The 14,878-nt window shown below is 34.3% G+C and overlaps 1 protein-coding gene across 5 annotated transcripts in view; it reads right to left on the bottom strand.

Moving 5' to 3' along the window:
• LOC147760887 (uncharacterized) overlaps positions 1-14,878 on the bottom strand; it is a 67,070-nt gene that overhangs the window by 21,791 nt on the left and 30,401 nt on the right. For 2 of the 5 annotated variants that reach the window (XM_087018224.1, XM_087018227.1), the window contains exons 3-8: positions 11,991-12,239; positions 10,839-10,964; positions 7,310-7,487; positions 6,865-7,007; positions 3,720-3,897; positions 3,300-3,442 (exon numbers count right to left, since the gene is read on the bottom strand). In XM_087018224.1, coding sequence (XP_086874350.1) covers positions 3,300-3,442; positions 3,720-3,897; positions 6,865-7,007; positions 7,310-7,487; positions 10,839-10,964; positions 11,991-12,239 — 1,017 coding nt within the window. The remainder of the gene's footprint in view (positions 1-3,299; positions 3,443-3,719; positions 3,898-6,864; positions 7,008-7,309; positions 7,488-10,838; positions 10,965-11,990; positions 12,240-14,878) is intronic. The other 3 variants (XM_087018225.1, XM_087018228.1, XM_087018229.1) reach the window with 3 other exon arrangements.

The raw sequence follows: 14,878 nt of genomic DNA, 5'->3' as shown, positions 1-14,878 counted from the left end.
AAGTCCACTAAAGCTACCGGTTTCAAATATAAATGACCGGCCTTTGTTTACAACACCTGTCTCCGGGGAAATACTCGTCCCACTTGTGAAGCGCATCATGAAAATGATCGTAGGTGAGGGAAATATATAATTAGAAATTATAATTGTCGTCTTTTTTAATGTTAAGTAATGTTAGCACATACATTGTATTGTACACAGCAAAATAAGATTTCAGAAGAAGGATAAAACATGCCTGAAACACGTGTTAGGCGAAAATTGCGGCTTATCTTGCGTAACACTTCCAGTAAAATGCAATGCTTCCGGAAAGATGGACGTTTTGGCAGATGCCCCTAACAATCCGACGATATCAAAGGTTTCCAATTGCTGTATTTTAATCAATTCGACCAAACTGACATTTCCATGAAATTAATTAATTAATCTTGGTCGAATTGTTTGGCATATTACGTATATAGATTTAAAATGCTGACAGAGTAATACACATGTAGTGCATGTATGTTGCCCATATAATTCTACAATAAGTGAAAATTAAAATCATACCATTAATACATTTGATAATCTTGTCTACATGTTTTCCATCTTGATTAAATAAATTCACTGTAGCCATCTTGGTTTTTGGCTATTTAATGCATTAATTTTCATCATCATCATGAACCTATTTGCCATTTCCACCTCAAAGCTCATACTGGCCATGCAACTCAAGTATGTACAATGGGTGCATGATGTACTTACTAGTAGTTGTTAGTTTAGATGTAACTGTGCTATGAGCAGATATGGTACCAGTAGGAATGTACAATTTGATCAAAGAAAGAAAGAGTTTAGAAAGACATTGAATCAATCAAGTCTGAGTAAGTAGCACACAATGAAGACAAAAATGACAGAATTTTTGAACCATTTTCTTATTTTACTTAAAAAATATTTCTGACCAAAACTGAGAGAGGTGCATCAACATATGAGACTGAATACAAAATCTATTTCAGTTTTTTTATGCTTAAACAACACCAGGCAAATGAGAAAATATAACATGTTAAGCCTTCTATTGGAACATGTTAAATATGGCAAACCTGAAAAAAAATGTGCTAATTAATTCACACCTAAACCAGGGAAATTTTGTTGTATTCAAAATGAAAATAATCACACCTTACACATTTAAAAAGCTGCAGGTTGTGAAAAATAGATTATAGCAAGCTCATTGGCATTTTGAATTGACAATTTACTAAATTTGACCTTATAAGCACTAGTGGGCTGGATTTGATCTTAAAGTGCAATTTAAGATCACAAATAATCTAACACGGTCTTAATCATAATAGCAGTAGTCTTAAAATGGACTGTATCTGCTTTTAAGATCACAAATGATCTAACATCTACTTAAGGGGTCAAGGATATTACAAATATGTCTAAAACTCGATTTTCAGTTTTTTTATACGTTAGAAATAATCAATATTGAATCTAATACTCAATTAAGTTATATTTTTGCAACACGGACTAAAAATATACATTTGGACTAGTTTTTCTACCTGTCCGTGGCCTCTAGGCTCGGCCTCCGTTGTCAAGCACCGTTACTATGGGGGGCGGGGCAAGAATGGTTGTCTAACTTGTCTTAAGCTGTTACGCGTGCACTGGCAGCTAATAAGTCTTATGTCAGCTAAACTGAGATTATATTGTTTCCATTACATTGTTAACAATATATTAAATTTTCTCCCTTAGCGTCTCAATCACATCTAGGGAAAGACTCAAGATCACACTTGAGCTGCTGAGAATTCGTACAACATCTGGGGTTGTCAGAAAAAATCGTGAGGCAATCATTTTATTCACAAAAAAATTGTAACAGCAATCAAGTTTATGAATAATATTGCCACCCAAAACATTTTCAAACTAGCATATTATGGTCTTGGCACTCTCTGGCATCGTGGCTGATACGTACCCACATTTGGCCATTTCTTGGAGTAATTCTTTCTTTGCTTTCTCCATTTTCATGTCTTGGTGTGTAGAGTGGCGTCCACGCACGACGGGTGGCATTGTCCTCTGCTTGCACCTCAAGTAACTTTCTTTTTGTTTGTTAGCCCTTCCTTAGACACTTCCTAGACAGTGCACAGACTTCTACTGCGTCAGGCACAAGTATGATTAATTACGTCAGTGAGAGTAGGTAGGCCTACTCAGCTGTCAATCATTTCTCAGGGAAGAGCGGCTTTCATGGTGTGAATAAGTTTGCGTACAAAAGTAAGATTTTCTGGCATCTAGATAGAAACAAACAACCCACATAATGGTTTATAGACCTTCCCGATCAATAAGATGATAACAGGTGGAGGTGCAATTAATTTGCTAAATTAGCCCAATTACCTGAGCCAAATGGTTTATGAGCGATTTCTCAGCTTTGAAAATTGATAACATAGCCTAAACTTCAATCCCCATATCTCATTCTTTAACTGTCAGATTGATATGAAATTTGATGTGTCTGTGTTTCAGTATAATATCTAGTCAACAGAGTCTTGAATTTTTGATTGACCTTTTATTTTTGAAGTTATTAAAACTGAAAGTGGAAGGTCTATATATATTTCGTAAAATTCACGTTTTATCAAAATAAAATCAAAAGTAAAGATAATAAGAGAAAATCCTGACTAAGTTTACTGGTTTTTGTGCTAACCTTTAGCTATTTCAATCGTATTTATAGGGCTTTTTGTTTAAGAGAAAATCTTGATTTAAAAAATGACAATTTTAGCCCCAAAATGCTGATATTACGTCACTCGTGTTACACTGTGACTACAAACTTTGGAAAATTGCTTTGCTTGCTAGACCACATCCTTTAGTTAATAGGAAATTTGATTAGCTGCATTAGTTTTGGACTTTTTCGTTAATATCCTAGACCCCTTAAGATGTCAAGCAGTTTTCTCCCCTCACAATGGGGGATGCCTCTCCTCACAAAAGAGGTCACCTCTGCTCACTATAGAAGAATGTGTAAGGCGAGACAACTTAATTGGCTGTCAGTGCAGAAATGGTCTTACTCAAGATCACATAAGACTATTTGGAATCTTAAATTGCACTTTAAGATCAAATCAAGCCCACTAGTGAAGACTAATGCCATGTAAGGAACTTTTATCAAAAAAACCATTTGTATGTAGCAAAATAGTGGTACTTCTAAATCACTGTTATTTAACATACTATTTTATAATAATATGATATTCCTGCTCTTATATTGCACTGGGTTACCTGCACTTTAATTGTTATTGGAAAATAATTCCACTGAATAGATAATCATAAGGTTATAGGTACACACTATCTCTTACATAAAGATAATTACATACCAGAGGCAACCTTTAAATCAAAAGACATTTCTCCTCTTGGATCCTCCACACATCTCTCCCATCTACAAATATATTTCCCTCCATGCTCTTTCTTGATGGTTTGGATAGTCAAACAGCCATCCTCTCCAGATAAACCTGATTTACTGAAAGATCACAGCACATCAATGTTTAGGCAAAACTAAAATGGCATAGCTTATAAAGTTAATGATGTTTCTGTTATAATAATATGCTTGGTGATGAATAACTCAATAACAGTCCTATCTATTAAACAAAAAAATCTGGTTCAACATATCTTACTAATGGTATCCAGGTAAATCACAAACAACTGTACCCCCCCTAGCATATGTACATAGTTATCAGTTCAATGTATCAATTTATTTTAAGAAGCTCATTTATTTATTTTTTTTTTTCACAATTTACCTTGAATCAGAGTTTATTGCCCTTCCTCTGGGATCAAACCAGGAGACCTCCATTTGCTGGTTGGTTGTTTTGTCTTTCACAGTTGCAATCACCTTCAAAGTGTCACCAACATCTTTCTCTATTTCTTTTCCGCTTGGTTGAAGAATAAGGGTTTCACTACAGGAGCAAGATCGATTACCTGGGATAATGTAAAAAAGAAGTTAACAGAAAAGACCGCTGTGTCAGGAAGCAACAGAGCAAAACAAGTTTCATACAACCTAGTAGTGTTGAAAGATTAATTCATTTTGTGCACTCCTAACAAATAACTAATCCTTGCACTTGTGAAGTTTCAGAGATTATCTACTTAAAATGAAACACACTGTGACATTCAGCATTAAATAAAATCTATAATTAGCTATTTGCACTGCTAGTTTGTATTTTTTTTAGATTGTCACAAAATAACCAGTATTTAAAATTTACTGCTTTGGCTAGTTTCAACATAAATTAAAGGTACTAACAATGGACCTTGTCAGGGAGTCAAAAGACCATAACATAACTACTTAACAATATGATATCACTGCTCCTGTATCGCACAGGGTGTCTCACACTTAAATTTTTATTGAAAACTAGATGATCAGAGAGGCGATACCGCCTCCGAATATTGTACCACCAGCTGGAGCAAGCGCATTCGTACAGACCCCCACATACACAAAATAAGGGACACAGCCACCAGTCTTGTGCTTGACAAGCTGTAAAAATGCAATCAACAAGAATTTTCAAAATATGCAAAAAATATATATAACTAAAAATGGTACAATCAAATTAAAGTTCATCGTAAGGTAGGTCAAAGTTCAATTTCAAGGTCACAGTAAGATTGCCAGTATATGTCTTCCTATTCAAGTTCAATAGTAACTATGGACTTTTCTCTGCCAGTTTTGGAGATAAAATGGAAGCAAAATTTGCAAAGTTCAGTTCATGGTGAAAAGAAGGTCAAAGGTCACAGTTAATTGCCTCTAATGACTTTCTATTCAAATTCAATAGTAACTATGGTCGTATCTCTGAAAATAAAAGCATTAAAAAGTTGCAAAGCATTAAAAAGTTGCAAAGTTCAGTTTATGGTGTAAAGTAGGTCAAAGGTCAATTTCAAGGTCACATTTAGATTGCCAGTATATGACTTCCTATTCAAGTTCAATAGTAACTATGGGCCTATCTCTACCAGTTTTGGAGATAGAAGGGAAGCAAAATTTGCAAAGTTCAGTTCATGGTGAAAAGTAGGTCAAAGGTCAATTTCAAGGTCACAGTAAGATTGCCAGTATATGACTTCCTATTCAACTTCAATAGTAACTATGGACCTATCTCTGCCAGTTTTGGAGATATAAGGGAAGCAAAATTTGCAAAGTTCAGTTCATGGTGAAAAATAGGTCAAAGGTCAATTTCAAGGTCACAGTAAGATTGCCAGTATATGACTTCCTATTCAACTTCAATAGTAACTATGGACCTATCTCTGCCAGTTTTGGAGATATAAGGGAAGCAAAATTTGCAAAGTTCAGTTCATGGTGAAAAGTAGGTCAAAGGTCAATTTCAAGGTCACATTTAGATTGCCAGTATATGACTTTCTATTCAACTTCAATAGTAACTAAGGACCTATCTCTGCCAGTTTTGGAGATATAAGGGAAGCAAAATTTGCAAAGTTCAGTTCATGGTGAAAAGTAGGTCAAAGGTCAATTTCAAGGTCACAGTAAGATTACCAGTATATGACTTCCTATTCAACTTCAATAGTAACTATGGACCTATCTCTGCCAGTTTTGGAGATATAAGGGAAGCAAAATTTGCAAAGTTCAGTTCATGGTGAAAAGTAGGTCAAAGGTCAATTTCAAGGTCACATTTAGATTGCCAGTATATGACTTCCTTTTCAACTTCAATAGTAACTATGGACCTATCTCTGCCAGGTTTGGAGTTAAAAGAGACAGAAATTAGCAGAGTTCAGTTCATGGTGAAAAGTAGGTCAAAGGTCAATTTCAAGGTCACAGTAAGATTGCCAGTATATGACTTCCTATTCAACTTCAATAGTAAGTATGGACCTATCTCTGCCAATTTTGGAGATATATTTAAGGGACTAAATGTTATAATTTCGGAGTTACCTTAATGTGCCATAAATTTCCTACAGAAAAAATTAATTAAAATAAAGAAAAGGTCATTTTGGTCAAAATTCTTGAAATGGGAGGTGCTCTGAAGTTCCAGATGTTCAAATTTGATGAAATAATGTCATTTTTAACCACAGGTTGTCTGCCTCGCCAAGCCTTATGTTTTATTTTTCCAGAGTTCAAAATTTATTATCCATTACCGTACTGCACATTTTGCTTTCACCACCAATATGTACTTTTTGATACAGCGTAACTCGAAAACCGTATGGAATACAAAAAAACGGAGACCACTTTCAGTGTTGGGCTTTACATGCTCTACAAAATGCAAAAAAGAATGGGTCTCTAGCATTAACGGTTCCCGAATTAGAGACAGTTTTCAGTTTCAGTATCTTATAGCTGCTACACCCGTGAAAATGCACCGATTGACCCCAAATTTACAGAGATGATAGATGACACCAAGGGTAACACTTTCCATAAATATTACTGGTTAAGTCAGTGTGGTGTCTGAATAACAGTGCAAATAAATTTTTTTTCGTAAAAAAATTCATTTTTTTGAAAATTTTGGCCCGTTTGACCTTGAAATAAAGGTCAAAGGTCAAATCCAAGGGCATATTTGAAATCTACACATATGACTTTTGGAAAGCCGCCTGTAGAAATTTTTCCCATACTTCCTCCCGTAGGGTAGATAATTAGCTTTTAATTTTGCCATTTTTGGACAAGGGTGCATTACAATGAGTGCCACACCTAGACCCCAATACTGACAAAGCCCAAATTTTACGTGGAACGATTTGAGATTATAGATGACCTAAATCCAAGAGATGAGTATGGAGGCCCTTACCGTCTAGGAGGAGAAGCGGTAACGGTAACATGGCCACAGAGCCGGCAGAACGGACCGGACGGGACTAAAAACATGTGTACCGCCAGCGCTAACGCTGGTGGTACAAATAATTCCACTGATAATCATAAGGTTGTAGGTAAACATTATCTCTTACATAAAGAGAAAGTTTGAGAGAATTACATACCAGAGGCAACCTTTAAAACAAAAGACATTTCTCCACTTGAATCCTCCACACATCTCTTCCATCTACAAATATATTCCCCTCCATGCTCCTTCTTGATGGTTTGGATAGTCAAACAGCCATCTTTTCCAGATATACCTGATTTACTGAAAGATCACAACACATCATGTTTTGACAAAACTAACAATGGCATAGCTTATAAAGTTTGTTTCTGTTATAATAAAATGCTTGGTTATGAATACCTTCATAACAGTCCTATCAATTAAACAAAAAAGTCTGGATCAACATATCTAACTTAATAATGGCACCCAGGTGAATCACAGCTCAGACAACTGCCCCCCCCCCCCCTCCACACACACACACACCATATTACATAGTTATCAGTTCTACCGTATGTATCAATTTATTTAAAGAAGCTTATGCATTTGTTCTTATTTTTACACTGTACCTTGAATCAGAGTTAATTTTTCTTCCATTGGGATCAAACCAGGAGACCTCAATTTGCTGGTTGGCTGTTTTGTCTTTCACATTAGCAATCACCTTCAAAATGTCACCAACATTTTTCTCTATTTCTTTTTCGGTTGGTTCAAGAATAACGGTTTCACTAGAAGGGCAAGATCTTTGACCTGAGAGAATTTTAAAAACAAGGCAGCAAAGCTGTCAAATGTACAGACAAAAAACAGGAAATAACTATGCACAAAATAGGCTACTGTCAATTCTGATGCAAAAGTACATTATGTTAAACTGCAAATTCAACATCAAATTTTAATTATGCTCAAGCAGCACCCAAAATTGTGTTTTCTTCTATTCTGATGCAATATTACATAATGGTTAACAGCATAATGACCGTCAATTTTTAATAATAAAATATACATGGATTTTCAGAAAATGTGACTAGCATGGGTCTTCAAGCCCGTGGAACTTCAAAGTTACACCTTGAAAATGCCAATATGTGAAAAATTAAATTTTCACAAAAAAACTGTTAAACTGGCAGTAAGAATTACCAAACAGACTGCATTGCCTACTGAAGCTGTATTTTAGTCCCATGTTTCTTTCCTGTAAGTTTGAGAACAGTAAGTGACATGGTTTTTCTTAAATGGTCATCATGGGGGCAGTGCCCAAAATAGTTTTTTTTTTTTTCAAATTTTGATGCAATATTACATAATGTTTAACAGCATAATGATGAGTATTATGGATATTCAGAAAATGTTACTAGCAAAGGTCTTCAGGCCCATGGAACTTCAAAGTCACAACTTGAAAATGCCAAAATGTAAACAAGACAACACTGTTCTGAATTTTTTTTTTCCATTTTTAACAATTTTTAACATAAAACAAAATTAACAGTTTACTGCCGTTTTTATATGATCAACTAAGAAAATTGATAAGATGGAAAAAAATATCAATAGAGCAGTGTTAAATGTCCAATTTCTTCCATTCTGAGATTCTGAACATAGTGAATGTCAATGATTGAATCTGACAAACTGCAATGATATGAGTTTATTTCCATTTTTTGAAACTTTATTACACAATACACGATAACAAGTTTACCATCATTTTTACATAATCAACTAATAATGTTGTAAAGATGCAGGAAATGCCAAACAAACACTTTTACGTATCTTACTAATTAAATAATGAAACATGCATGTTAACATGCCTAAGAATTAAATCTGAGGAAATGTGAAAAAACAGCATTTCTTCAAAATAATGGTCCAATTAAGCTGATTTTTAAACTCAACCTGCGTTTTAGCAGGAATGACCACTCCTGTGAGTTTACTGACAATTGGCCTATCTGTTTTTCTTATTTTGTGTTTACAGTGTTGCATATATGCTGAAAAGTGAAAAAAAAAGCATAACTAAAATAGTGGCCCGATCATGCCTATTTTCTAACTTGACCTGCGTTATAGTAAGATTGATTACTCCTATGAGTTTCATGACAACAGGCCTAACGGTTTTCCTTGAAATGTGTTTACAGTGTTGCATATATGCTGAAAAGTGAAAAAACAGCATAAGTTCTACAATAATGGCCCGATCATGCTGATTTTCGGACTTGACCTACATTTTATGGATATTCATCAGCTCTGTAAATATACAGCCAAAAAGTAAAACTGCCTTCCACTTATCGCATTTACAATGAAAGTGCACGGCGACAGTGACAGTGACAGTGATGGCAACGCCAGCCACGACAGACGCAGGTGATGGCAATATGTACAGACACATCTGTACATATTTACTGTACTGTTTGAGAACAGTAAGTGACATGGTTTTTCTTAAATGGTCATCATGGGAGCAGTGCCCAAAATAAGTTTTTTTCAAATTTTGATGCAATATTACATAATGTTAAACAGCTTAATGACCATCAATTTTTAATAATAAAATATTAGTATCATGGATATTCAGAAAATGTGACTAGCAAAGGTCTTCAGGCCCATGGAACTTCAAAGTCACAACTTGAAAATGCCAAAATGTAAACAAGACAGCACTGTTCTGAAATGTTTTTTTTCTATTTTTAACAATTTTTTTAACATAAACAAAATTAACAGGTTACTGCCATTTTTATACGATCAACTAAGAAAATTGATGAGATGGGAAAAATATCAATACAACAGTGTTAAATGTCCAATTTCCTCCATCCTGAGATTCTGAACATAGTGAATGATTGCATCTGACAAACTGCAATGATATGAGTTTATTTCCATTTTTGACACTTTATTACACAATACACGATAACAAGTTCACCATCATTTTTACATAATCAACTAACAATGTTGTAAAGATTCAGGAAATGTCAAACAAACACTTTTATGTATCTTATTAGTAAAATAATAAGACTGTTAACATGCCTAAGAATTGAATCTGAGGAAATGTGAAAAAACAGCATAACTTCTAAAGTAATGGCCCGATCATGCCGATTTTCGAACTTGACCTGCGTTTTAGTAAGATTGATTACTCCTGTGAGTTTCATGACAACAGGCCTAACGGTGTTCCTTAAAATGTGTTTACAGGGTTGCATATATGCTGAAAAGTGAAAAAACAGCATAAGTTCTACAATAATGGCCCGATCATGCTGATTTTCGAACTTGACCTGCGTTTTATGAATATTCATCAGCTCTGTAAATATAAAGCCAAAAAGTAAAACTGTCCTCCACTTATCGTGTTTACAAGGAAAGTGCACGGCATCGGCGACGGCATCGGCATCGGCGACGGCATCGGCGACGACAGACGCAGGTGATGGCAATATGTACAGACACATCTGTGTCTGTACATAATAAGTTAACAGGAAAGGCCTTTTGAAGCAACAGAGCAACACAAGTTTCATACAACCTAGTGGTATTGAAAGATTCATCCATTTTGTTACTTCCTGAAAATACACTCATTCTTGTACTTGGGAAATAGCTTATCAATGAAACACTCAATGACATTGCATTCCACATTTACAAAAATTCATAGTCAGCTATTCGCACTGCTATTTTTGAAAGATTTAGACATATTTATACATTATCATTCCATATTAATTTGGCATCGATCATGAAATAAGCAACATTTAAAACTGCACTGTGCGCTGCCAATAGATGCCATCGGTATTTAAGCAGAAATAAACTTAGTTTATCTATGTGTAATAAATGTCTTAGTGTCGGTAAAATAGGATGTAATGCCTTATTTGTAAACAGATGATTTGCAATTTAATAATGAGTAACACTGCATATATTTTGCTTATATATAATAATATAATCAAATACAAATTACATTTAAGTGTGATATGTCTGTTTTTAGAATATTTAATCTGATCAACATGCTACTTTTAGTATTACAAATTAAAGTAGGAAAAGTTAATTTATTCAAAAAGCATTTTTATCAGAACTTTCCCTTGCCTAGTATTTTTTTATCCAGACATAACAAATATAACAAAATGCACAATGACGTTAACTAAAATGGTTAAGTGCTTTTTGCACCATTAATTAAGTGTTCAACTTTACCTTTTAACAACTTACTCGGTTTCTTATATATGACGATGGCAACAATAACAATACCAATAACAGCTACTACAATAACTGCGATTACTATTCCCACAATCTGTCCTGTAGTCAGACCATCATTCACACCTGAAAAGAAAGGAACATTGCAAATTTGGTGATTTTCTATAAGCTTCATTAATAATCAAAATCTTAATATACAATTTATCCTGTATCAGTATCACAGTATATATATTCAAGAGAAACAGTCTATGTGAAAAATTAAAATTTTTATCTTTCCAACAACATGAATTGTTATTGTTGAAATATGTGATGACTTAGGCAACTTCAGTTAACAGTAAAAAAGTCACAATATAACTGCATGTTGTTGTGAATCACAGTTGCCAATTGCAATATTGAGTTACTTCAGTTCTCTCCGATACAAATTAAAACAATCTAAACAATTTTAAAAGTACTAAATCCAACTTTAATATGATTTTTCAAAAATTATGTTTTAAAAACAAACGTAAGAGAAACCTAGAAAGAGCTGAGAATATGTAAGCCAAAAGAAATGGAATACACAGACTCCTAGCAGGAAGCATAACACATTGCTGCTGAGATAAGACATGTAGATATCATTTGAACTATTCTTTTCCTGAATGTCATGATCTAGGACAACAGGTAGTAACACTTCCCCATTTTATTGGCTAGGCTATGTATTCCAATGAATTTATCACTGTACAATAAACTCATACCACCACAAACATGTTAATCTATGACTTCCTTAGTAGGAGGTGAAGAAGGAAATACAAATGAACAAAACATAGTAAGTGCAAAGTCACTGCAGTGTAATCAAGTGACAAAAATATTCAAGGAGAATAAGAGAAAAATGAAAGCCAGATCACAAAATGGGATGAAAAGTTTGATTGGTCAAGACAACTGCAGCAATGAAATAAGCAAGTTATAGTTTATAAACTATATAATGATTTTGACCTAGAGGCTATCAATATTCAGATAAACATAAAGGCACTGATACTAAGAGCATGTGTCTAAAACAAGTAGTTTGAAGTTACAGAGTTACATAAGATTAACTCAAAAGAGAGACAGAGACTTGCTAGGTTAGGATACTTATTAAGTTGTAACGTAAATTGCATCCATCAACGTCTTTTATTTTACCTTCAACATGTATACACACTGTTCTATTTGCAGTGACTGCACTATCAATAGTTGTTATGCACATATAGCAACCTGCATCTTGCTCAGTAACATGCAGTAGTTGCAGTCGATATGTGGTAGACTTTACAGTGCCATCCTTCACCCACGTCACATTTGGTGGAGGATTCCCGGATACATTGCAGACCAATGCAAAGGCATCTCCTACTTGCAACTGGGTATCATTTGAAATCTCATCTATTGCTGCATAACCTATATTAATAATGCAGATCCTAATCTTTACTTCAAAATGGCATTGTCAATGCAATGAAAAACAAGGCAGCAAAGCTGTCAAATGTACAGACAAAAAACAGAAAATGAAGATGCAGAAAATAGGTCATTTTGTCAATTTTGATACAATAATAAATAATGCTTATAACAGCACAGTCAATCAACACTAAAATTTCATCATGCACAACAGGTAAGATGGTCATTAAGATTACAGTTTCAGGACCAAATGTGAGAGTTCGATTCACATAATGAAAATCCCAATATGTGAAAAATGATGACAGTGCATAAAATAATATTACATAATGTTTAAAGACATAAAAACCAATACAAATGCTCATGTGGAAATACAGAAAATGTACACAACTTCTGGTGAATGGTAGTTAAAAGTCACATCTTGAAGATGCTAGCGTTTGAAAAAAATAATCAAAAAAAAAAAATTAAAATAAAACATAACAAAAAATTCCAATGAAGCTGCTATTCAAACTTTTAATCTAGCTGTATTAACATGATATGAATAACCCCATTGAGTTTGAGAATAATAAGGCACTGTTATTCATCTATAGCATTAATGTTGGTGTTACACAAAATTTTTTCTTTTGTAAACTTGTTTGCAATATTAAACAACATTTACCTGCATAATTATCACTGATTCCTAATTACGTGACACAGTTAAGAAAGCTAAACCTATGGGACTTTACAGGGAAATCTCAACGTTTTTTTTATGTAATCTCATTTAGTGGCCACTGGAAAGTTAATAAGGCAAGTGACATAATAGCCCTTAATCTAGCTAGTGATTACCCAAGGGACAATTACACATTGACAACCATCCATATACAGTAGCACCATATAGCACTCTATAGAACTGCACTGCTTCCAAAACAGAAAACAATTGCACTGATTTTCCAACACCAGCTGCACTTCAGTCCTATGAAACTTTTCAGTAAGTTTTAGTATCATAAGTAACATGGTTTTCCCTTAAGCCCCCTTTACACTGGATGGCGTCCTTTCTGCTTCCCGAAGTGCGGCCCCACTTTAAGAGTTAAAAATAATAATATATTATGTGCCAACAACTGGCCGATCATTGAGCATTCATTCTGCAACCAAAGTGATGCTTGTGCCTCCTTTTTACGACCACAGCAATGCCAATTTCATGGTCACACAAAGGACGCAGAAAGGACGCCGTCCAGTGTAAAGGGGGTTTTAATGGTCATCCTGGCAGCAGTGTCCAAATAAGGTTTTCTTCAACTTTTATGCAATATAACATTATGCTTAACAGCATAATGACCAATTTTTAAAGCAATAATAACTCCTCCTTTGAGATTCAAAATTTCGCAAGAAATACATTGAAAACAATGCATGGAAATATATTATATTGCATTTTACCACTAAAACAGCTGTTATTGTAATAAAACTATAATCTGTGCTTGTCAAAAGGGCTTTCAATGCCTTTCTTCCCGGTTGTCAAGGCATCTGTTGCCAATGACGTTGGGGTGTCATGCGGATTCTCGAGTTCATTCGAGACCAAAATAACATATGGCAGCATAAGAAAGCAGACGTGTGATGCAATCCTCAGTCATAAGTTGCGAGTTTTTGTACAGAGCGTCGGATAATGAAAAGCCCAGAACTGCACACCTTGTAGATATAAATGCATCTTGAGCAATAAGACAAATATATGTTATGAACCTTATATTATTGTTATATAGTGTTGTTGTTGTCTGCTTTTCCCACGGTTTTAAGTAGGTCACCAGATATCGCGTGACTATGCAGTGTCAGAGAGGGCTCTGTCAGTTAAAATCTCTTAAGAGATTTTAACAAAAAACCAAACGTTTAGGAAAAAAAACCTGGACTAACTTTGAATGCAGGAATGGGGTCGTTGACCATTGGTAAGAAGGGGAAAATTGCCATTTACTCCTGGAAAATTCAATTCTTTGCCAAATGAGGAGTTATTGTGACTGAAATAATAAAGTAAAAGTATCATGGATATTCAGGAAATGTGACTAGCAAAGGTCTGGTCTTCAAGCCAATGGAAGTTCAAAGTCACACCTTGAAAATGTCGATATGTGAAAATTATAATTCTTATAAAAAACTATAATATTTCCAGAAAAGTTAACCGATTAGCCAAGTTTTCCAACTGAAGCTATTAATTAGTTCTATGCTACTTTTCTGTAAGTTTGAGAAAAGCAAGTGACATGGTTTTCCTTTAATGGTCACTATGGAGGCAGTGCCCAAAACAGGGTTGTCTTCAATTTTGATGCAATATTACATAATGCTTAACAGCATAATGGCCATCAATTTTTAGAAATAAAGTAAAAGTATTATGGACATTCAGAAAATGTGACATGGAAAGGTCTTCAAGGCCATGGAATTTCAGTCACACCTTCAAAATGCCAAAATGTAAACAAAAGATAACTGTACTGAAATGATTTTCTTTCCATTTTCAACATTTTTTTCATAAAACAAAATAATCAATTTACTATAATTTTTAAATGCTCAACTAACAAAATTGTTGACAAAGGAAAATATCAAAAGAACAATTTTAAATGTCCAATTTGCTACATTCTGAGATTCTGAACATCTGACAAACTGTTAAGATATAAGTTTATTTCCATTTTAGACACTTT

Source organism: Lingula anatina, chromosome 7 (genome assembly GCF_051362555.1).
Source record: "Lingula anatina isolate TDL-2025a chromosome 7, LinAna3.0, whole genome shotgun sequence".
In the NCBI taxonomy this organism is placed as follows: domain Eukaryota; kingdom Metazoa; phylum Brachiopoda; class Lingulata; order Lingulida; family Lingulidae; genus Lingula; species Lingula anatina.
This window is presented reverse-complemented; position numbering and strand designations above follow the sequence as displayed.